General features: G+C 40.1%; 1 protein-coding gene and 1 long non-coding RNA gene across 2 annotated transcripts; one reads left to right on the top strand and one right to left on the bottom strand.

Moving 5' to 3' along the window:
- Positions 1-13,024, bottom strand: slc1a3a (solute carrier family 1 member 3a). Its single transcript, XM_086314532.1, has 10 exons — positions 12,738-13,024; positions 11,973-12,297; positions 10,982-11,119; positions 5,711-5,915; positions 5,330-5,372; positions 3,486-3,748; positions 3,172-3,405; positions 2,740-2,934; positions 2,359-2,493; positions 1-1,761 (listed from the first exon to the last, which is right to left on the bottom strand). The coding sequence occupies exons 2-10, from the start codon at positions 12,154-12,156 to the stop codon at positions 1,554-1,556; spliced, it is 1,605 nt and encodes a 534-aa protein (XP_086170658.1). The 5' UTR covers positions 12,157-12,297; positions 12,738-13,024; the 3' UTR covers positions 1-1,553.
- Positions 13,025-15,689: 2,665 nt separating this feature from the next.
- LOC147317514 (uncharacterized) lies at positions 15,690-16,624 on the top strand. Its single transcript, XR_015131675.1, has 3 exons — positions 15,690-15,757; positions 16,152-16,335; positions 16,413-16,624. It is a non-coding gene; the product is annotated as an uncharacterized LOC147317514 (long non-coding RNA).
- The last annotated feature ends 9,070 nt before the right edge of the window (positions 16,625-25,694 follow it).

The following is a 25,694-nucleotide window of genomic DNA, read 5'->3' on the forward strand; positions in this document are numbered from 1 at the left end:
AAGATTTTATTTTTTTTTATTCAAAAAAGCAAAACAAAAACAAAATAATCATGCAAGATAAAACTACAACTCTCATTATTTCCTGTTCATGTGTGTGTATGCGTACCTGTGAATTAATGAGAAAATCATATCAAGAGAGACACCAGGAACTGTAAACAAACGATCTATTCATTTTCCTCAAGTGTGTAAAGAGAAACATTTGGTCCTTTAATCCGGCACCGTTTGCATTTGTAAAGAGGAACTAGAGGAAATGTTAGTTTGGTAAGAGCGTCTTTACATTTACAATCCTCAAGTAACCTTTTGCCATTTTAAGCTACAATTAATATACACATTTATCTACATTTCCCTATACAATTACATTATATTCAGATGGATCTTCTATACAAAGAATCTGCTATGCATTCTATATGTCCTTTATATTGAATTAGTTCAAATGTAAAGCTAAGCATTAAACTAAAAGGCTCTGATGTAAAATCTGTTAGATCTCTATCTAAATCAAAGAAGTGTACACATAAAATTGTACTTTCTATGCCAAACTGAATTCAGAAAAATCCACCATAATGTTTCTAGAAAAATATGAAAATTTAACATCCAACCTATCATTTAACTCTTTTTTTCCAGGCAATTATTTTTCAGTCTGAAGGCGCCACCTTACAGTCACCACATTATTACTGTCTTTATATTGAAACAGCACCATGTTTTGTTGGTTGCTGTTAAGCTATAGAGAAATTTGGATTACAGACTCCTTTTTTGGTTTAAAAAAAATCTTAAAGGACTTAAAGTTCGAATCTGCAGCTGAGCAGATTTAAAGAGAGAAAACATGAGTTAGTAGTTTTGGTATGTCACTATTTATGATTATAGTGATTGAGGTGATAGTTATAGAGAGAAAGAGAGAGAGCTTTGTTTGCCTGACAGCACATACTGCTTTGGATAGTTAAGGGATAAAAGACTTTTTGTAAATATATCATTCATTCAGCTGATATCTGTACAATGATCATAAAAAATAAAGTCACAAATGACTGTACAGAAGTTGTAGTAGCACTTTTTCCTCCATATAGGCTGAAAAATGTTGGCCATTTAGTCCATGTGCATGAAGTCTCCTGATAGATTTTTACTACCACTTAACAACATTTCTCATAAACATAACCAATGAAAAACAATTAAAGCCAGAAAATGTGTGCAAGTGGGCTGCTTTCCCGATACAGCAATACTGGCCTCTAGTGGGTAAGGTTAGTCATCACAGTTCTGGGAGAAGTTGGATAACATGCACGCCATGGACCACTGGGCTCTGTTTTCATTCTTAATAGTAAACAGCTGCCACCCTCTGGCATAACATATAGTACTGTTAGGAATAGCACAAAGCTACTAATCACTTCAAGTGTGTGGGATGTGAGAGAAGCCTTACACATTAGTGAAACTCACTTGGCTGAAATAGATTCTAGCTGTAAATCACTTTAATCATACGATCTCATCAGATGAAAACTTTAGAAGTCAAAAGGACTTTGAGAGTTGAAAATGTGGTTCAAAGCAGTGCAGCAAATTTAACCCTGTCTTTACATCTTGGTCTCATTGCTGACAGGATGCTCATTTTCGTACTCATTCTCCTGGTTGATGAGCTGGTATGGCTTCTTCTCTGACTCCTCCACCACTGAGTTGCCCACCTCGGGGTCAGTATTCTGCAACTCATGGCGAGACAGATGTTCCACTATGCCTGCACCAATGGAGTCCCCAAGGACATTAGTAATGGTGCGCAACCGGTCCCTAATGAAAGACAGGTGACAACAGGAGGTTAGACATGAAACAAAAGAGAACAAACCAAAGCAAGACAGGACAAAAGATGCTAAACTTAACAAAAAAAAGCACACCGACATGTGTTCATAAAAATAAATTTAATTAGAAAATTGTAAGCGTGATTTTAGAACTGTTTCAGGCTATCCTCAGACTGAATGTACACAGCCAGTAGATGGGAGGAAGAAGGGGCTAGCGCAGGAGATAGTTGTGGATTGAATCAAATCCAGATGGATTACGTATCGTGGAATGTGAAAGGAGTGTCTCTGGAAGCTGTCCTCTTATCTTCTAATCAAGAGTGCAAGGCACAACAGATATTTCTACTAGGTCCAAATTGATTGAATTCATACCACACAGCAGCACTACATTTTATTTTCTCAAAATTAAATCCTCCCCGTTCCTCCCTCATACCAAACTATTTCCAGTTTGTACAGTGAGTGATGCAGTTTCACAGCTAAATTGTGAAAAAGCCTGGCTTAGTCTCCCTTTTTTACTGACTGCACAGAAGAACATTAGCTTTTTTTGTGTGTGTGTGTGTTTTTTTTGTAGCAATATAAAGCCAATACTTACAGGAACCAATCAACGGCAATGATCAGTGTGATGTCATCTGTGGGAAGGCCTACAGATGTTAGCACTATCACCATGGTGACCAGTCCTGCCTGAGGGATTCCAGCTGCTCCAATACTGGCTGCAGTAGCTGTGATACTAAAACAAATAAAGGCAGATGGAGCGAATTACCTGGAAATTCAATTTCTGTCCCCATATTAAGTCATTCTATGGTAATAACACTGAAGAGGGTGACTTAAATGTATTCCCTTGGCTACAATACTACTTATTTATTCCTCTCCAACTAATTGGTGGCAAAGAAACACCATGCGTAAATGCACACAAAATCTAAGGGAAATTGTGACAAAACAAATCTGATAAAAGAGTGCAGTGTACAGCACATACCTGATGGTGAGAATCTGTCCAAAGTTAAGTTGATAGTCATTGACCTGAGCGATAAAAATAGCTGCCAGGGCTTCATACAGAGCAGTGCCGTCCATGTTTATGGTGGCACCAACGGGGAGCACAAAGCGGGTCACGCGTTTGTCCACCTTGTTGTTTTCCTCCAGGCATTTGAAGGTGATAGGCAATGTGGCAGAGCTGCAAGACGACAGAAAGAGCAAGAGACGGTGGTGTAATAATTAATTTATTAATATTATTAATCTGACACAATTTATTTTGCTGATTGACATGTTAATAAAAGTTATTGCAGTTTGTTTTCAACTCATTTGGGAACAGCACAGACATTAGTGTCACACGTGTAAAATCTCTTTCCAGATCACTAAAACAACACAAAAGTGAATAATATTAAAAGGCTTTTGGATGATGCTTCTTTACCTGGATGATGTTCCTAGAGCAGTGATGAGCGCCTGCAACAGGCCAGTAATGAAGACAAAGGGGTTCTTCCTGGTGATGACGAAGTAGAGAGTGGGCAGGACAAAAATGGCGTGGATGAGCAGCCCGCAAATGACTGTCACTGTATACATTCCCAGCTGGCCACCCATAGCCGAAATGTCATCCATCTCCACAATCTTACCAGCAATCAGGAACAAGATACCAATGGGGGCATACCTGAAGAAAGATGGCTGTTATGAATTTGTAAGCTAAACACGTCATTCATCCATCCAATAACCATCCTTTGTGGTACTTACCACATTATTATGGCAACCAGCCTCATGATGGCCTCGTTCAGGCAGTCAAAGAAGTCCCTTAGTGGTTGTCCCTGTTCTCTCATGTTCCCGATGATGAGACCAAAGCATATGGAGAACACCACCAGCCCGAGTGCATTGATTCCATTTACCGATCCTGGCACAGGGATCATCTCCTCTATTTGTTGGCTGCTATTGGGTGCGACTAACGTGTCGTTTATAGTCATCGTCACATGGACTACTCGCTTGGCGTATTGTGTCTTGAACTGGAATTTAGCAAAGAAAGAAGACAGCTCTCAAACAGTAGTTTCTAAATATCTGGGCAAAGTAATTAAAAATAATTAAAAAGAAAAAAATGGCTTAGCTTAAAGATAGCGTTAAAGATTACTATGAAACTGATGTGTAATATACAACTTAAAAATGAGTATTTGGATAAGAATTCTGTGTCTGTGTGACGTCAGCAAGTTTTCACTGGAATAAGATGCCAGATGATCCTGGCATCTTAATAAATCTGGATAAATTTGTTCTAGATAAAATGTAGAGAAACAACAGCAAATGCAAGCCATCCAGTTCTGATGTACCCTAACACCAATAGTCTTTAACATTCTTTCTTAGGTTTACTTTTCCTTTAAGATGAGTGGGGTCAGTCAAGACAGATGAAGGGTCAGGCCAGCTCAAATCAACACGGGACTTGTTCTCGACATATACAATTATTGCTGTGAAAGTTTCGTTTTATATATCAAATACTTTTCAAGATTCAGAAATGTCACTAATGGTCTTTTACAGTGTTTTTTTATTAGCACATGCACAAATATTAGACTTAACAGGCTTGAATTTTTTCAAGCTTCTGGTTATCAGACATTTTCTGATGCATCTACCCAAATTATAGAGCTGGATTCATTTTGATGATAAGAAAGACAAGTGAAAATTTCAGGCTTTTATCTTTAACTCAAACATTTCCTCAGATTCAATGTGCAAAGAAAATGGCCTGAAGTGGCTTGACTGACCATTTTCAAAAAATATCTTTTCTAAAGTGTTTGATTTATGACAATAAAATGTCACAGAACTCATTATATTCGAACTTTGGACAATAACATTTTTATGCAAATAAAAGAGGGTAGAATAGAAATGTTCTAACAATTTGCTTATTTGAGATGGAATGACCTATAAGGGAACACATCTGTCTGATCCTTCAGACCGCCCAGATAGAAGATGCCAGAGCAAATATAAGATCAGATGGCGGAGATGGCGGAGATGCCAGAGCAGAGGTCCCAAGGTCAGACCAGCAGACTGACCTCAGGTCCTCTGTGTAGGTTCTGCAAGACAAGATCTTTGCAGACCTCACTAAAATAGCGAGTGGAATCAACTCTAGAAAAAAAAAAAGCAACCTTCACAAATGTTCACAAAATATAACAACCCACAAACACATCTCAGCGTACCTAAATTGTGTTCAAATGAGGAAGCAAAAGTCACAATAGGATAACATGTGTTGTGTGGAGATGTGTTTGAATGGCTTGCTGGATGTGCCATCACTGTCCCAAAATAATTTTTGTCTATTTTAATAACGTTTTGCAATGCACACCTTACCAAAGACTGAGATAAATAAAGCATGTCTAATGTGTTTTTATAAGGATGCTACCAAAGGAGTTAATCGTGGAATTTAACTCCACTGTTTATTTTGGCAGCATAGGTCAGAAATGACAATGGCAATATGAAAAGGATTACTAACTGTGAGTTTGTAAACAATGCTAACTGTGCACTCAGGTACAGATGTGAGACATCTTTGTGAGATAATCAATTTTCTGTAAGTGTAGAAGAAAACGGGAAATGTGTGGAGGAAAAATTACCTGTTTGGTGCAAGCCTCCACGAGGTTAGGTGGAAACATGTTCCTGCAAAACACAACAAAATCAGTACATTTAAAAATTAGAATGAATAAATTACAAACTACAAATGCATATTGATAAAAAAACAAAAAAAACAATCAAACAATCAAAAAGGAATTGTATAGAATATTAAGACCACTGTGTGATTTTGCAGTGCATTTTGCAGCATTAAAAGATAAAACAACTTAAAAATCCTTCTCCCAGGTTGAACACCTCCATCTCAGTGACCTATATCAAAAGGGCAATTAGTAAGGGACTATGAATCCTCATTTTTGCTGATTCGGTCATTGTACTGGAGTGATCTTGTGAGAACGCTTGTTTGGTCAGAATGCATAAAGGTATACCTGATAAGATCCAGAAAGGCATCAGCAGCGCTGACCTGCTCTATCTGCTGCTGCTTGGAGAACTCATCCTTTGATCCTTTTCCAGGGTGAATAATGAGCACCATGACAATACCGATGAAAACAGCGATGATGGTTGTAGTGGTGTAATAGACAACTGCTCTTATTCCCATTTTACCAGAAGCACGGCTGTCCAGAGCAGCAATACCTGCAAAATGACAAATCATAAACATATGAGCAGAGTTTTAAAAATAAATAAACACATTCACTGACAGCTGTACTTTTGGAAGAAGCATGGAGTGACTCATGCTGTAATAACTCCTATATACTAATGAAGAAACGGTGCCATAAAGGTTGTGTTGGGCATGATGTAAATTAGTCACCGCAGAGTTCGTGACTGTAATATTTCATTATTTCTTTATGTATATAGTAGAAAAAAAAGAATGTGGTTATTTTTTAAATAGGGTGCAATAATACTACAGTGAAGTTTGTAAAGATAGAGCATGTTCCTGTTTTTATGATGGTTTCTATTAAAAGAATAATGCAGTAATCCTGCCCAGGGATTTTTATTGATGCATCACTAAAGTCTATCCCTGTGAGCATACGGTTAGCTTGGGAAATGAGGCTGTAATTATAGATCAAATGTCTCCACCTGGATTATCTGAATTACTATCTGTGACAACAAAAAGTGGCAAGAAACACAATCTGACTGACCTTTCCTGATGGAAAAACAACACCTAAAGCACACAGAGGGGAAAATTGTAATACGCAAAACTGCACAAGTTGCAAATTACAATTTGGGGGATAAACTCTGCAAAAATGAATTGGCAGTTGAATTAAAAACTAGAGCTGGCGTCGTTCCGTGAACTCTCTTTATTGCTAAAAAGTTCTACATGTCCTCGCGAACATTAGTTTGCTGTGTACACACTGTGTAGAGATGTTGGTTGCAGATAAGCAGTCTAACGTCAGCTCAAGGTTTGTGTGCTGTGTATGTGTGTGTGTGTGTGTAGCTAGTTACTGCCATAAAAATCAGCAAGTTACTGTGTTATTTTCTTCTTCTTCTTTTCTGTTTTATGGTATGTACTACCCAGCATAAAGGTGTAATACCTCCACCAGCTATGTTGGCATGACAACCAGACAGGTACCTCTGCTATTTAAATGTAATATTAGCACTTACATTTATAGGCTATAAATTTTATAGAGCTTGATACGCCGACACTAAAATTACAATAAAAGCAAATAAACAAAATTATTTTTAGCTTCAGAAAGAAACTTTAAAAGAAATATCTGGTTCTCAGAAAGAAATTGATGCTGCAGAATAAATGAGGTTTAACGGCCGCCGGAAAGACTTTGTGAGGGAGTCGCAGCGCCTGGAGGCTAAACTGTCCTCCACAGTTCTAATAGCATTAAACAGACTTTGTAGGGATAATGGCAGCAAGAAGAAATACAGCCATTCAGAGAGCTGGATTTAGAAACTGACAAGGCGCTTCAATGGGCGCGATAGTGGTGTTGTATTTTTAAAGTGTCAGGTCCTATTATGGCCATTATCTTTATTCAGAGCTGAGGAAGGCAAAGAAAGCTTTGTGTGATGGGAGATGTATGTGTTTATTTCGCATGTCTCACTTTGATACTGTCTATACCACAGTGTGTGTGTGAGAACCAGTTTGAGTTTTAATTGGAGGTGAAGGCATTTTGGTCTGTCCTCATTTAATGACACAGCCTTGAAAGTTATATTGAGGGCTAAGACTTGGTCATAGGGGTCAGGTTAATACTGGGTATAGATCAAGGCTGGGTTAAAGGTTGTCATTTGGTATTTAGTTGTGATGTTTAAGGTTACGGTGAGATGCCAGCAAATGGATTATGTCAGTTGGCATTCAGACAAAGAGCACAATTGTGAGTGTGTGTCTCTGTTTGTCCGTGGGTGGGTGGGTGTAGCTATTGCCCCTGCTTTGGCCCTCTCTGTACCTCTTGTCTTAACATGGCCAGACTTGAGCTTTTATCCGATTCTTTTTGATCCTCTTCCTTCCCTCCTCACCGTTCCCCTTCCTCGTTCTCTTCTCCCAAATTCTTCGCCTCCTTTCTCTGCCACCCCTCCATCATGACCCCTTATTTCAGAGTGTCCCCCAGTACACCTCCCCTGCTTTCCCTTCTTTCCAAACCCACATCTCACCTCACCCCTCTCCCTTTTTTTCCTTTTTTTCAGGGGAGACTGATCTTATTGCTTCAATCCTCTTTCATTGCCACCCTTTCCCTCCCAATCAACCCCCTTCTCTTGCTTTCCCCCAATTCCCTTTCTGACAGCCCTGGGAAAACTTGTTGACTTAGTTAGTCCCAGACGCACACAATGATCTCCAGCCTGTTGTCCAGGCAACAGCGGATACAGCCGTACCAATTCCATCTTTTCAAAAGAACGAAAGATTGAGGGAGAGGAAGGACAATGACCTTCTTTTTTCATATGGGCAATGTTCATCAAATACAAAAGTAGGCCTGCCTTGGGGAGGAAGTTGAAATGCAGGACATTGCAATTCCAAGAGGTCGGCCCTTAATGCAAAGACAAACTCCACGGTTCTAGCAATTCTTTACCTGTCAGTTTATGGTCAGTCAATACCTCTGCACCTTAGTGGGTATAACTACAAATAACAACAACTTACTTTTAGTGCAGTAACTGCAAATAGACATAATGACTGTAGGTTTGTAGAAAGGGGCACTTCATATTTAGATTGGTGTTTTTAAACTTGCAGCTTAGCTGATGAGATCGTGTACCTTTCAATGCCTCTTATTCCATGTAGCTAAAATTCTTATGTGCATGCAGGACAGCACAGAGGAGGAAAATGATGCTGCAGAACATTCTTATGAGACCTGCAATGGTACTCTTGGACTTTATTTCCTTGTAAAATCACACTTCGAAAGATTTGATTTATGTTCCTCTTCCAGAAACCACCTCTGACTTCCCTCTCATGATCCCTTCACATCATTTTTTTTTACTGCCCGTGTCTCTTGTTCCTATCCAGCCCATTCTTGGCTGTATAAAGGTTCTGTGGTGGAGTTGGCTCTCACAACGAAATGCCTGAGGACAATATGGATTGAGAGGTTAGTTTATGTGAGTGGGCGAGTGAAGGAGTACGTGTAAAAGAGAGCTATAGAGAGAGAGAAAAACTGAATGAAATATAATTTTGAAAAAAAGAAACATTCTCTGTATTCTCTCTTTCTTATTCTATGATTAAAAAACATTTTCTCTGATAAGCCTTCTCCTTCCTGCCTGTCCTTTCTCCTCTGTGTTTTGTTTAAAAGACCTTTGAGGTCTTTAAACTGATTTGGAGTTCTACTTCACTTTTAGAAGAGATCAATTCAGAGCCAAATCCTTTTCTACCCAGTCTTAGGAGCGTGACAGTCATATTGCACAGGGCTACAGGTTTGCAAAAGACAACTCATGACTGTGAGGCTCCCGTGCTCTATAATATGTTATTCTCAAAGTCATGATAGTATGCAAAGCAATCAGTCCTATAGAACATAATGAAAATACTTGATGAAATATATGTTACATTTAGCTCAACTAGAGTAGGACACCTTTTAACTGTGTTCTAAAAGAACTTGTAATGCAATAACTTTACCCCATTAAAATAATAAAGATACCTGAATGATCAAGAGACAAAAACAGATGAGAAAAAAACCTCTGGTTTTATGAACATGCATGAAAGTCTATTTTTAAACAAAGTATTTGTATTTAAAACGTATGAATGAAGTGATAGTTGTTTTTTAACTTACAATAATCAGATTTCTGCATATTATTGTTATACTGTTTGTTTTCCATGTGCTACTATTTATCTCTTCATGCCGATGATGTTTGCTGTTACAGCATCGGCTACGTGCAGCAGTGTAGTGTTTGACTGTTTCTGGTTCTGAATAGCGTCTAATAACTTGCATTAGTTTGTGACTAAGGCAGAATCCTTTTTCTTTTTTTTGATTACCACATGCTGTTGGTCATGTGACATGATGTCAGAGGATGCTGTTGTTACGCCCTGCTGAAGCACAAAGAAGGTTATTATCGGACAATTGTCTATGTCATCCCTTCAGGAGACTGGCCCCTCCGATCCCCTCCAATCAGTGCTCAATGACTGGGCGTTAGGCCCTCCTATCTATTTCGTCAATGCTGTTGACTCGTATTTTGAAAATTTACACGTTCCATAACTTTATTCATTCTTACACTTGCTACAATCGAGTACTCGCGTGTGTCTGACTTGCATTAAACACTTGAAAACTTTATGTCATTTGTTTTTGTTTTGTTATTGTTCTGCAATATTTGGACAAAATTTACACGAGCTGCATAAACTAATTCTGAATGGCTTCAAATAAAATAAAATGTACTGTGACTGCTGTGGACATGCTGTTGCAAGATTAGAGCATTACTACAATGATCAAGCATGTGATTGAGTCTCTCTCTCTCTCTTATGAGGTCATTCTAAACACATCTACCGTGAGGCCTAAAAGAAACAGGCACCACTAGGTGAACACACTCTGCCACTCATGAGGGTTATTTTGGTCAGCAAGCCACAAAACAGCAAACAACACTATCAGCTTCTTAAAATAAACACGGACGAGTTTTAAGACATCCACATACATAAAATCCCATAAAAACAGAGTCATGTGCTCTTTTTTCGTATGTGAAAACTGATGTGTTGCAGCACTTCCACAACAGGATAGCAGGAACTCAGAGTACACATTAGAAGGCCATTTCTACACTAGATACTGTATTACAAAATCTGAAGAAGGCTGTGGAGACATACTGAGTAGGCACTCTGAATTACTGCTGTGGATGTGTGGCTAAGACAAAGGGTAGTATTATGTATTTATGATATTGGGAGTAAAGTGCTGGGTATATTGTTGTTCGATACAAGTGTACGTTTCTGAGAGGTAAGCCAGAAATAGACAATGACTACAAGTTACTTACCTTAATAATAGATTAAAAATGTGGCCTTGGGTGTGTCAGATGTATTTAACTTTATGACGCAGTTACTCATAGAGTAACTAAATCATTTCTATTTGAGACATTTTTTCTAAGTCATCATTCACGATTTAAAGTAACCCTTAAAACTTGACTATTTTTATTGTTGTTGTTGATGGGGGTTAGTTCCCTGACCTCCTAATCTGATGTACTTGTGACTAAAACAAGAATAAAACAAGGTTCTGACAGCGAGTAGTCTATGTATTTTTCATGGAGATGCATCTGTATCTTTTAGTGTCCTCATTGCTCTAAAAATGTTTTGATGCCCATACCTGTAATGAGACTGGAAACCAGCAGGGGCAGCACCAGCATCTGAAGCATTCGCATCAGCAGTTCTCCAGGAAAAGAGAAGAATTTAATTTCACGGTAAGACATGTTATATGGCCGAAGGGCAAATCCCAGGATTATACCTGCAGTGTGAAGCAGAAGCAAAGCAGAAACTTAATGTGACCATTTTAAGTTGACATGACAACATGAGCTTAGTAGAGTCCTAGATTTAACTCCAACACAGGAATGAATACATCCTTAATATGAGTTAAAATTATTAGTAGGCTATAATGCTTGTGACTACTTTCAAAAAAAGATAATCTAAGTAGGTGGTGCTATAGTGTTGAAAGTGAAAAGCACTTGATGTGCCGTTTAGACTCTTCAAAACACCAGTAGTTGCGCAATGGTTGCGACTCCTGCTTTAATTGATTTTTAAAATGAGATTTTCTTGTTAAAATGTCTGTTTTCATCTTCGGTTTCAGTGAAGTCTGTGTCTTCAATGAGCTGTTTGTTCACTCCATCAGTAATCCGCAGACAAGCCCAGGTGGCTGACCCTGCAGCCTGAAGTGAGGAGTATCCGGAGTTTAACAATCAATCAAATGTGTTTGTTGTGGCATGGTGTAATTCTAGCAGGGCTGCAGATGTCCAGGCAGCAGGCAGGCCCGGCTTACATCCTACTGAGTAAGAGTCAGAGGTTAGAGCACTGAGCTGACCTTTGGCTTGATGCCAAAGGCCAGTTAAGAAGTTAATTTACGTTCCCTGTATTCTCTCATTTGGAGAGTTTGTGTTTATTCGTCCTCCTTTTTTAGTACAGCGTGGAGCTGTTGGTTGCAAATTCATGGATTATTTGCATGACGCTTAGAATGTGCTGCACTCTACAAGTTTGAAGAGAGGAGGGCTATGTGGTGTACTCCAGTAATCTTCAGTTTTTAATGAACTGATTTATTCTTCATGTAAAACATGCCTGAAGTAAAAAATAAATCCTCCCCCACTTACCAATAATAACTGCAGCAACAGTGAGAATCACAAAGGCATTTCTGGTAAAAAATCCCTTCACATCGTCTTTTGTCATGTTCTCCACCTTCTGTCTGGCTTTTACTGATCGGGACTGGATTCCGGCTCGGATTTGTTTGAGACCACTCCGGGTCTTCTGCTGGTTCTCACCGTTGCTTTGAGTCATAGCTGCGAGTGAAATCTTTAGATTTGTTATGAATGTGGGAAAACCTGAACTCCACTCAGCTGTGACAGGAACACCTTAAAGGTGCTGATGATTCACTTGATCCGTTGATCTTCTCTGTCACGCCTTCTCCTTTGGAATTGCCTGGTTGAGAGGGAAGATAATATTTTAAAAGTTACCCAGCTATTAAGATTAGACAGTCATGCGGTTAGTTGAATCAGATAACAGAGGTTAGTGACTCTATCATAGTTTGAAACTACTACAGCAGATGAACAAATACATTTAAGTGAGACTGAAAAATTACAATATCCCATTGCAACTTCTGACAGATGACAGCAATAATTTAGCAGCACCATCCCACAAGAAAATATTTTAACCCTTCCTTGGAGACATGCTTTCTTATGACAAGCCCATGTGCTGCTATGCAAAGGGCTGCAAACTTCCTCTTATGCACACTAGCCTCAACACGTGTACAGTTTCCCACACATCCACACACACAAACACAGCTTCTGGTTAGATGGGTAAATGTATCTGCAAACACATAAACTGGTATAAAATACTAAAAGTAGAAGTTGTTTCTGTACCTTTAGACTCAAGTGAATGCTTCCTTTGGAGTAAAGTCTCAGTTTCTCTGAGGAAAGTTGTGTCTTAAAGCTTGATCAGTGGGAGACGGACAGAGGAGCTCTTTGGCTTTCAGCTGGCTGGCGTGAACAACCAACAATGAAAAGAAACAGGGAGAAAAAGGAGAGGGGAGGAAAAAGGAAAGGAGGGAGGAGTGGTGGTATTGAGGGAATGAAAGAGCCAGTGAGAGAATGGAGGTGGTGCTGGAGTAGAAGAAAAACTAGCTAGTCACTCATATAGTGTGGGCTTGTGGGGAGGTGAGGCGGGGACTAAAAAAAAAAAAAAAGTGAAGTTAGGTAAAGGAGGGGGTCGCTTTTCAGACGAGGGAAGCTTGAGGAATAATGAGCTTTCCAAGTAGGAAAAAGAGAAAGAACCTTCTTGTTTTCTTCTGTCTCTGTCAGCCTCTCTTTCACATGGTTTTTCACGCTTGATAAGTTCAGCCTGATTGGAGATTCCTGCAGCGAATGAGTCAAGAGAGAAATAAAAGTGCCCCATCCATCAAAAAAAATCTGGAAGTGGATTACCTATTCATACATTTTCTTATTGGCACATTTCCAATAGACACATTATTCAGTCTCTCTTTCTCTCATTTCCCCCCTGTCTTTTCTAAATTGCACATTTTTCCATTGAGTACAAAGTCCGGTTGGCTGCCCTTTATTTCTAAAAACCTGTGGAGTTTTAAGTTTGTTAAACTAAAAAGAGAAGGTAAATATTTACCAAGTGGCTATAGTACAAGTGGTGCTCAGCTTTGGGCCATTAAAGAAACAGACTAGTGATGTGTCGGTCGCGAACGAAATGGCTCTTAGAGCCGGTTCGTTGACGTGAACGACGCGAGCCGTGGGTTTTTTTTTTCTTTTCTTTCTCTCACCCTCTCTCTTGCACTTTTTTTCCGAGTCACTTGTGCTTTGCGCTGGGAAGAGGGGCGAGGGGCGGTAGTTACACTGGCAGTAGCACAGGAACAGAGCCGGAGGGAAGGAGAGAGAAAGCGCCAGGGACAACAACATCACATTAGAAAGGTATAGTAATCATCCACAACTATTTTCAGTTGCGGATGATAAAGGATTCAGAAAGTTTATTCATGCAGGTCCATATGACAGAGAATATGCATCTTCTTTTTGTTTTCATATTTTAATTTATATTTAATTGTGCTGTGGTTTGCAGTGTTTTGTGTTGTTTCACTTTAAATTTGTTTAAAAGGAAAAAGCTGAAAATTTAAATAGTTAAAAGTTGAAATGTGAATAGTTGGTTTTTGTATTATATGATTTGTTTATTACATTTTATGTGGAGTGAATAAATAAAAGTATATTTACAGTGGCCCCTACAGACAAAGCACATAAAAACTCCAAAACACGTAAAAACTCCGAAGCACATAAAAACTCAAAACACGTACAAAATAAAACAGAAGTGCTCCAGGATGCTCAGGCGCAGAGTGCTTGTGTATAAATACACAAACAATACACATATGCTTTCATGCTTTCAATTGTGTAATTTAAGTGATCTAGGTAGCTCTGTTTTGGAAGTTCAGTTCATGCCAGAAAAGTGTTTTGGAGTTTGTACGTGTTTTGTCTCTAGGGGCCACCGCATATATTTATATATAAACATATATAAATAAAACCACTTCTTTTTTTTACATTAGTACTTCCTTTTATGCATAATTTTATATTATTGTTAATAATAAATTAATTAAAGCAACAAAACAACCTGAAGAGCTGGTTTGGAGCCCAAAGAGCCGGCTCTTTTTAGTGAGTCGAGCCGAAAGAGCCGGTTCTCTAAAAAGAGCCGGAAATCCCATCACTAAAACAGACTGTTCCAATAGTGACGCTTGTTTTTAAAATGAGCTGACTGTAGTGCTACTGCACTTCTGCTACCTAAACACAAAATTTAGACCCAGACCTAACTGGGAAAGCTGAAAAATTATCACTCAGAACTGTCCATCAAGAAGTTGAAACTATTAAAGGTTCTTCTGTAAGTTTCCAGATTTCTCCCATCGCACATCCAGAGAAAACTTACACAATTAACAATGCCTTCGCTACAAGTCACTTAGCACTTTCAGACCACACCTACCCCGTATCCTCTCTTCAACGGAGATACAAGCATCTTCAAGGTATCCCATTAACCTTTACTAACAAAGCAGCTCCACTACTGCTCATAGGCTCTGATCATACCCACCTTATTACGCCTATTGCACCAGTTAGACATGGACCATTTGGATCTCCTGCAGCAGTCAAAACCCACTTAGGATGGACACTCCAAGGTCCAATCACAGACTTCCAACCCCAGAGCAGTTCCACGCATGCCCAATGTTTATTCACATCTTCCAGTTCAGGTTCAGGAGAACCGCTCCAGCACATCCTTGTGTCCGCTGATGGCTCTGAATTCATTCAGCCACCTCATACTCTACCATCAGCAGTACCTATGTCGTCACCGGCAGTGCCACTATCACCAGTTCCACCGCCTGTGGCTGCCATTCCGCCAGTGGTCAGGGCGCTGCCTGCTCCTGCATCACCTGGTCCTGCCTCTGCCAAGCCCCGTACATTGCCCCCAGCACCTGCAAAACTGCCCAACGGTCTGCAGGTCTGGGCCTGCCGCTGCATCCCACGTGGTTGCCATTTGGACCTGCTTTGCCGCCACCGCTGGCTACATGGTCGGCCCCCTGAACTGTCTGGCCTGCATTGTCGACCTCTAGGTCGACCCCCTGAACCTATAGTAGACCTGTAGCATGTCTGATTCCTCTGCCCCCGCTTTGTGAAAAGGAGCATCTCTAATCCTTTGAACATATTTCTCAGTAGAAATATGGGGGCGGCTGTTGTAAAGGCTCACCTTCTAGCACATTCACTTCACCAGATGCACCTTGTTTCTTTTCCTCACCTTTGATTGGGTGTGGTGCTTGGCCTTAATTGCACTCACCTGTCACTCGTTATATAAGGACTGCACTCACCTACCCCTCACTCTTTCTTCACTCCCACATGGGGCGGCAGCTGAGGTGAGTTTCTCTTTGAGTCTCCTGAGTTCATGTATCATTTTGAGTTACTTAAATCGTACTTTATGTCCTTTTTAGAGAGAGCAGTCCATGTGTGTCTTTCTTTCCTTCCTCCTTTGCCTTATTGATTTGGAGAATAAAAGGAAAACCCTGAGAATAATTAGATGACTGCTTATTCTTATTCTAACCGGATGAGCCCATGATGCTGATTGCTTAAGCCCTGAACCAACCTTCCTTCAAAACAAGAACCCAAGCTATGTGATGATGTGAGCCAGTGTCTCTCAATATCAACAACTAGCTCTTTTGCCACCAGACAGCTCCATATATCCAAAGCAGCTTTCAGTAACTGGGTAATTGATTGCTAAGGCCTCTTCTTTTGTATCCCTCCTGCATGCAGGTGGTGTCCACTGGAGGGGTGGCCCATGAGACTCATTCAGGCTGAGCCTGCCTGAACCCCATGGGCGAAGGCCGAACCATCAGATGTAACCCAATCCAGTCAAGATAACACAGTTCAGTGTTGACTTTTCCATTGAAAGTCTTATATTGGGGACATATTTCAGTCAAAAAGGATACACTTCAGGGTACACCTGCTTTTTGATTGGCATGTCATTACCACATGAGCATTCAGTGTCACTCAGTTCTCTCTTCTCACATCCAGGTTCAAAACATCAAGACAGTGATTGCAAAAATGTTCAGATTGAAACTTCCAAACAAGACTTACTGACCACTCAGTGGCACCACAGCACCTGGGTCCTTCTACATCTGTGTAAAGACTATGTGATAAACTGAAGAAAAATATATGCTCAGCTCCACTTTCACTAGGTGTGGCTATATGATAAATTGTACATTAATAAAATATAAGCATGATCATGATCGGGAAAGTCTATGCCAGGGTGCTGGAGAGGAGGGTTCGTCCGCTAGTCGAACCTCGGATACAGGAGGAACAATGCGGTTTTCGTCCTGGTCGCGGAACACTGGACCAGCTCTTTGTCCTCTCGAGGATACTTGAGGGTGCATGGGAGTTTGCCCAACCAGTCTACATGTGTTTTGTGGACCTGGAGAAGGCATTCGACCGTGTCCCTCGGGGCGTCCTGTGGGAGGTGTTGCGCGAGTATGGGGTGTCTGGCCCATTGCTACGGGCCATTCAATCCCTATACAACCGTTGCAAGAGCTTGGTTCGCATTGCCGGCAATAAGTCGGACTCGTTCCCGGTGGGTGATGGGCTCCGCCAGGGCTGCCCTTTGTCTCCGGTTCTGTTCATAATTTTTATGGACAGGATTTCTAGGCGCAGCCAAGTGGCGGAGGGCTTTCGCTTTGGTGGCCTCAGAATCTCATCTCTGATTTTTGCGGATGATGTGGTTCTGTTGGCTTCATCGGGTGAGGGCCTCCAGCTCGCACTGGAACGGTTCGCAGCCGAGTGTAACGCAGCGGGAATGAGGATCAGCACCTCCAAATCTGAGGCCATGGTTCTCAGCCGGAAAAGGGTGGAGTGCCCACTCCGGGTCGGGGATGAGTTCCTGCCCCAAGTGGAGGAGTTCAAGTATCTCGGGGTCTTGTTCGCGAGTGATGGGAGAAGGGAGCTGGAGATCGACAGACGGATTGGGGCTGCGGCTGCAGTAATGCGGACGCTGCACCGGTCAGTCGTGGTGAAGAGGGAGCTGAGTGTAAAAGCGAAGCTCTCAATTTACCGGTCGATCTACGTCCCTACCCTCACCTATGGCCACGAGCTGTGGGTAGTGACCGAAAGAACGAGATCGCGGATACAAGCGGCGGAAATGAGCTTCCTCCGAAGGGTGGCTGGCCTCTCCCTTAGAGATAGGGTGAGAAGTTCGGCCATCCGGGAGGGGCTTAGAGTAGAGCAGCTGCTGCTCCACATCGAAAGGAGCCAGCTGAGGTGGTTCGGGCATCTGGCAAGGATGCCCCCTGGGCGCCTCCTGGGCGAGGTGTTCCAGGCATGTCCCACCGGGAGGAGGCCCCGGGGCAGACCCAGGACACGCTGGAGAGATTATATCTCTCGGCTGGCCTGGGAACGCCTTGGTATTCCCCCGGACAAGCTGGAGGAGGTGGCTGGGGAGAGGGAGGTCTGGACCTCTTTGCTTAGGCTGCTACCCCCGCGACCCGACCTCGGATAAGCGGATGAAGATGGATGGATGGATGGATGGATGATCGTTTTTGTTGAGACTTTCAGGGAGGTTTTGATTCTGCTTTATATACACAAATGTAAATCAGTGGAAGCAGTGGAGTTTTTATCGATACAGTTATATTGGAAGGTAAGAAATATTTCTGGAAAAACAGAGCATTTAAGATCATAAATAAAGGTCAGTGACTGATATTTGCAGCTTATGTAAAATGACTTGGAACAGAAGCAATAATGACCAAAGGGAACAGATAACAGAGATGGGACAAGAACTGATGTCACAGTTCCCCATTTGCATTCCTACATTTTGTTGTTTTTTGTTTTTTTGTTTTTTTTGAGGGGGGGGCGGGTTATATACTCAAAATAAACTATAATGGTAGTTCATTAACTTCAGTAACTGGTTTGATATAAAATGTCAATGTTTCACTACAGCCCTCACATGAGGGCTTTGGTTACACTTTGCTCACACTTTAGTCACAGTGTAGAACTGCTTTTCCTAATTATTGTGAAAGCACACTGGATGGCTGAATGTTGTCTGTCTGCGACACAAAGTCGTGACAGGGAGTAATACCATACCAAAACTTTTGCTCTCTCCTCATTAAGCCTCAAGTCATCTGGAATGACTTACATTATTCCCAGTGCTCACCACAGAGAAACCACATGGCATCTGTCACACAGCTAACCGAACAGGGAACAAACAACAGCCTCCTTTGTTGTCACAGGGCAAAGCTGGTTGGCTGGACCAAAGAGCTGAATTTGTAAAGTGAAGAAAGAAAACAAGAATCAGTGCCATGACATAAAATGCAGAATTAAAAGAGAAACACATAATTGTGGCAAATTTCTGGAGTCTGGATTCTCTCTTGTGTGTATACAAATGTCTTCATTATCATGACTGTGGGTTTTTGTGTGCTTTGTTTACAGTCCAGCATCTGCAAAACCCACCTTAAATGGGGTTTTTTTGATACTGATTGATAAAATTTTTGTTGTTTGAGGGTTTAACTTTTTTTGGTTTCTGAGCTGGGATGTGCCAGAAAAACTGAACAGTATTGGTTGGAACGGGTTTCATCGTGTAATATTTTCACAAATCTTCTAACATCTTGTTTCATCACGAATCACTGCTTTCTTTAGGTAACTGCAGCACCTCAAACACTCCAATTAGTGGTCTCATCTTAGTTCTCTTAAACAGATTATTGGAGGAATGTGGATGAAAATAGATTTACTCCTGATCTGATGATTCACTGAAGAAGCCATGTGTTTTAATGGCATCTTGTGTTTTTCTGGGATTAAAGTGAAGAATCGTATAATGTCAGGAATAGCAGGAGAAGCATTGTTTATTAATAATCCATTGAACAAAGAGGAAACAGTGATCATCCATGCTTTCTCTTATCAATTGGCTACACAAAGAGTTGGAGTTTTTGAAGGACAGAAAAACAAGTTCGATTATTTGGTAACTTTAGAAGTAAGTGATGTCATGAGCAAGCTGCTTGCTTATTTAGATCTGATGTCAAAAGCGCTTAGATTTTTACTCACTCATTCACGCACTGGTATTTTATACACAAGCACATATAAATCATGCCTTCAGCCTCAGCATCAGTTATCGTGTAATTCTATCTGGTTCTGGCTGAACTACCGGGCCAGTAGTTTCAGATGGGAGTGGTCCGGTCCCAAGGGGGTGATGTATCCAGGACAGGTTATAAGATCTTCAGTCTACAGTGGCCCTCTAGGGACACACCGAACTGGGGCCACATTGTTCAGCGGCATCATTGTGCACAAGGGTTTCCCATGGATCAAATGTTACAGACTTCAAACCCAGGGGTCTCAGCGCACTCATAGTTGTTCAGATGGGAGGCGAAGACGTTCACACACCGTTTCTCACTGATCTCAATAAGGCCACACTGGATGTTGTCCCAGTGGTTTGTCAACAGGATGCAGAGGAGAAGTGTGATGGTAGGGAGTCATAACATGCTAGGCATACAGATAAGAACACTTGGAGAGAGTGTTTAATTACAGCATAAGAGAAGAAGTAGTCTCGACACTCAGTAATAGTAGCAGACATGCCATGGAAACAGCATTTCAGTATTTGGCACACGGATAAAGAGGACTGCAAACGAGGCAATGCTTCCACATAGCAAAAAATGAGGCAGCAGTGTACAGATGAAGAAATTGGAGACTAGTACATCTTGTACTCGTCCCTAGGGTGATGCGTTTTCATAGATAAGAACATTTTGAAGACTGCGTGCATTTAATTATGTGCTAGTCAGCCGTGGTGGAGTTTCTGAGCAAGTTTACATTTAGTAGGAAAGTCAATTTTATGCTACATTTCTTTATATTGTAATAGGAAAATGGGAAATCGGTGTAGCCATGTATTGAAACATGTGCAAAGATACATGAAAATACAGTAAATAAGGCAAAAAATAAGTTTGTACAATTCCAACAAGCTTGAAGGTCAATATTTGATACGACCACCTTTATTCTTCTTAACTCTCTTCGGCAAACTTTCTAGTAATTGCATTAAGTAGTCTTCAGGAATAGTTTTCGAGTCCTCTTGAAGGACATTCAAAGCTCTTCTTTGGATGCTCACTGACTTTCATTCCGTTCTTTGTCAAGATGATCCCACAATGCTTCAAATGTTGAGGTCCAGGCTCTGGGGATGCCAATCCATGAATGTTCTATGGTGTGTTTTTTCTACCCTGGTATAATTTTACTGTATCATTCTTAAGATCACTGCTTTAACTGACGCTTTGAAGCAATCGGATGCTTTCCACATGGTGTTGTGTGGTGGATCAAAATCTGATGATGCTTTTCATAGTTTCATAAACTTATTTCCCTTCCTTTAGAATTGCTTCCACCCTTCCACTGAGACCATTTCTGCTGAGGCTTCAGTGAACAGATGACTCAACTGAAGGACCTTCTGCATCTCTCAGGTCCTGTGTCAGGTTTTTCCTACATTTTCTCCATTTCTTAACCACATCAAGACTTTGACACAGCATTTATATTATATAAAGTTGTATTTAAAGTTATAACATTTATGGTTAACCCTACTTTGACCCACTGTAATGTTAAAATGATAGTTACACATTAAGCCAGAAAATGATAAACCTTATCAACTAAAAATGTCACGCCCGGTGTGGCAGACGTGTGGAGTCGTAGAAAGGATCCAAAAGGCGGCAGCTCTGGTGCAGGTGAGTATTTATTTACAGGAGTGGGTACAAACAGCAATGGTGGGTGAACATGAAACCGGAAACCTAAACTGGGTAAAACTAACAAAACAAACCAGAAATGAAGATGCAGGGAGGTCCGGGGAAATACATACAGAGAGACGCAGGGAGACCGAGGGGAAACAACACAGACGAACCAGCAACGACTAAGACAAAAGACAAGACTTAAAAACACTCAGAGAACACAGGGAGATTACACACAGGTGGGGGACACAGCTGGAAGTGATTAACGTGACGAGACTAGGGACTGAAAACACTCACATAAGACGCAGACCTTCAAAATAAAACAGGAAACACATACATGCAATGACACAACACAAAAACTTCACACAGACTGGGGTACACATAGGAACATGAAAACAAAACCCAGAATAATAATAACTACTAAAACATAAACACGGAGTCACAAACTCCGGATCATGACAAAAAATAAGCCTAACATAGTTAAGACCTTAAAACTTTGTGTTGCAACTTTATGTCTTTGACTTAAAAAAAAAGAACAAAGGAAGGAAGACTAAAATTAATGTGTTCTGTGAGCATTAAAATTCACAAAACAAAGAAAGAAACAGAAACAAGTCAGCATGTTGTTTGTTGCCATTTTACAATAATGAAAATAACGTGACACCAAAAACTGTCATTTGTCAGCACTGTGACAAATAGGTGACTTATTGCTGCTGTTTTGTCATACTTTAACTATAGCAGCAACTCTGATGTCTCTAAATTTATGAACTTTATCATGTCTCTCTGAGTCGTGTTCAGTGTTGCATTCAAAACAAACAGCTGTGGGTTTTCTTTTACCTTCTTTCTTCAACAATTCCAACATCTTCAGCTGCAGTTTATCATTAACACTATTATTTAATCAGGAAAGGACTATATAACCAAAGTGTTGTCACTCGAGATTACAGAGCACTAAGTGAACACCAGAACTGAGTATCTAAACTATGTTCTTGTTAACGTTTGCTTCAGTGTTTTGACCAAAGTAATGTAGTTTATCATCTAGCTGACCCAGTTGCACCCATGAACTTGAGAAATTTAATTTTGTTTTTCTAATTGCTAGATTAGAGCTGCTCATTGAATGCAAACATCAGTCTGACAACGATTCAGATTTTGGGTCTTGGCTCAACCTTTAAAATCCTCCAAAATAAAGTGGTTCTCAAAATTGTCAGTAGTGTCACCACACTCCACTAGTGGGGCCCAAAATCTGTTTTTCAACAATGTTTCCTGAATATCACATGCTCCTTATTAAACTACAAAAAAAGCAACCAGCAAAAGCACAACATATCTCACTAAAATGAGTAAATATGAATAAACTTGCTCGGGTGGCAGGGATATAATTTCAGTATAAGTCATTTCAAGAACACAGTGTACAAGGTTTCCCAAATAATCTGCTTACTGTTGTGCCAAAGGGTGTGACCAGAAACCTGACAAGGTTTTCAAAATTGTGTTTGAAGTTCTCAGAGATTAAAACGCCACACTCGTCTTTTGTATCAAAACCACGGGTTCATGAATTTAACCTGTGAAAGATTCAAGAGACTTGTAACAATGGGAGAAGATAATAGCATGAAGAAGAGATAACCAGTACCTCACCTCATTACATCTTCATACAGGGGGTTTGAACTGTCTTTTAGCATCACTGCATTCATATTCCATGTTTCTGTTGAATGGTATGTATTTAGATTGCACTGAAATTTGGTGTAAAAAATAATCCTGATCGCCTGAGAAACCGTCCCCACAGTAATCACGATTGGGACTGTGTGAGCAGCAGCTTCCTGGCATTCCAATATGAAACTGTATCACCACACATACAGTGCTTTAGTTTTATTAGTTATATTCTCTTAAATTCAATTGATGTAAAATAAATGATATTTGTAGATTATTTTCTCTTATATATTTATTTATTGTTAAAATGTGTATCTGCTTGATCCTGTTTCTCTCTTTTTGCAAAGCTGAACCTTCAGAAACAAATTAACTACCTCCATCTAGTGGTGAAACAACTGCACTAACTTAATCCACCCCTGTTAGAGTTCACCCAAGGAACAATTTCTTTTGCATCTTTAAATCTAGTGGTTAAAGACATATTGGTCCGGAGCATTTTTTTTCCTCATCTAGTACGTATATAACATTGGTTTTGTTTGTGTTTTTGTTTGTTTGTTATTAAAGTAAAAACTAAACAAAAAACTGTAAAATAACAAAAACAGTACTGATTATTGCTGACAGGTCCAAAATGTGTGACGTAAAACGTTGTTAGTCTTTATAATCAGCAAATGTCCCTTCATAAGGTTAAGAAATGAGCTGCTGTGAGTAGACGAGCTGCTCATTTTAATAACCTGGTGAAAACATGATCTTATTACACATTAATAATAATTTTAATGAGTATATACATACATAACCTTAGCCTCCAGTTAGATGGTGATGCTATAATAATAATAATCAGGATAATCTCTGCCTCAGATTTGAAGAATGTATCTGATCAATGAGATTAGGACATACATATATTCTACAGTGACTGAAGGATTGAATCTCATTCAAACAGGTTTGAATGGTCATGCACCTAATTATTTTAATCCTTTTAGGATTGGGAGGGTGGGGGGGGTGTGACAGATGGCCTCATTAAGCACCTGCCACTGGGTTTTATCTGTGCTGTAACAGTTTGAATCAGGCCAATAAGCCTTGCACTGCAGAAACGAGACACAGGAAAATGGAGCTAACAGACAGTCTTCTAGAGGACTGGCCAGCCTCTCTGGACATTTTTGGGTCAGTTTTGTTGGATGCACTGGGTGTGACCAGAGCAATTGAAGGCTGGGCCGTTTTAGTGAATCTCACTGAACATCTGTGTCTGGATCTGCTGGGCCACATGGACTTGTTGCTGGAGCACCGAGCTGTGTGCATAAACATACTTGGACCCATGTATGCTGACGACCCTTATTTATGGTTGTACCTCCACAACTGAAACGCACTGAAAGCATTCTGTGTCGCTTTCAGTCAGCACTCTATCTGGATATAAGTACAAATGTTTCAGGGAGTAGGGTGGAGGAGAAGAGGAGCACGGGATCAGAAGAAAACATAACTGAAAAAGTGATTTGAGTTTTTCTTTTTCAAGATTCACCAAGTTTAGAGAATAATTGTCTGTGTTGCAAGAATTAAGATTTATGCATTTTTTGCCTGTGTTGCAATTAGAAGTGCATGCAAACCAACACAACTTTAACCAATGGATTTAAAAGGTAGTTTGCAAGGACAGACAGAAATTAATTTATATCATATCAGAATGCATATCTGAAAAAATATGTATGTTGGATTAAAAAATATGAAAAAGAAGAACGTGCAATTTTGTCTTTCTGTAATAAGAAAGACAAAATTGTGTCTTACTGATTTAGCAAAAGAAAAAGAAGATATCACAAGAAGATATAAAAAGAAGATAAGAAGATGTCCTGTTTTAAAATATTGCTCATTAGTCGTAGTATATCAGAAATATATCATTATAAATTACCTTTTCCTTTCAGGTCCAGCACTTTGCAATTTAATCAAAGCAAAAAAAAAAAAAAAAGTTCAATCAGCCTGTGGCTGATTTTGTATATGAACCTGTGATAGATTTTGAAGTTCATATGAATTTTATTTTTCATAAATTGTATCACTCTGTTAAATTCAGAATCAGGAGTATAATAATAAGAAGCAGCATCATTTGTTTCTGTTTCATTTGTTATATTTCAGCCTGTCCTTATGTAGCTTTGTGCTATACAGAATATGCATGTCTCTGGAGACAAAAACTGTTTCTGTCTTCTACAGAACACCATTATGTTTCTCTTTCAATGCTGTGCAATCCACACGTCTTTTTATGCTGAATTATGGCCACATTATTCATATGCTTGCTTCTCTGTCCACATTCCAGCCTCTTGACTCTGTTCTGCTCTTTCCTCATCCTATATCTTGTACTAAAAAGTGGGGTGAGTGAGGTTTCCTCATAAGACACTACTGCAAAGATTTTCTGGTTATTTCTGCTATTTACTTACACAAATATTATGCAAATTGTGTTTAAGTGGCATAAAGATGAAATAAGTTGTTTTTCAGTTAAACTCATGGATGGAATTGTGTCTCAGGACTCTTTGTATCACTGAAATCAACCTTGGACACCTATGATCATTAGTTTGCCCGTTGAGCCCAATTAAAGGAAAAACCACTAAAGAAGGATGTTCCACATTATTAAGCAGACCACAATTTTCAAGCAGTATGGGAAAGAAAAAGGATCTCTCTGTTGCTGAAAAGCGTGAAATAGTTGAATGCCTTGGACATGTAATGAAAACCTTAGATATTTCACAAAAATTTAAACGTGATCACCATAATGTTAAGAGATTTCTGGCTGACTCAGAGCACACACGGGTTCGTGCAGATAAAGGGACAAAGACGAAGGTTTCTGCCAAACAAATACATCAGACTAGGGGAGCAGCTGCTAAAAGGCCATTACAAAGCAGCAAACAGATATTTGCTGGTGCCTCTGGAGCCCTGTGAACATCAAGATGTAGGATCCTCCAGAGACTTGCAGTTGTGCATAAACCTTCTATTTGGGAATCCCTAACTAGGGATGGGTATC

Source organism: Aulonocara sp. 'chitande type north' Nkhata Bay, linkage group LG12 (genome assembly GCF_057382095.1).
Source record: "Aulonocara sp. 'chitande type north' Nkhata Bay isolate Kocher_YH1m ecotype deep benthic linkage group LG12, A_spYH_male_GT1.1, whole genome shotgun sequence".
In the NCBI taxonomy this organism is placed as follows: Eukaryota; Metazoa; Chordata; class Actinopteri; order Cichliformes; family Cichlidae; genus Aulonocara; species Aulonocara sp. 'chitande type north' Nkhata Bay.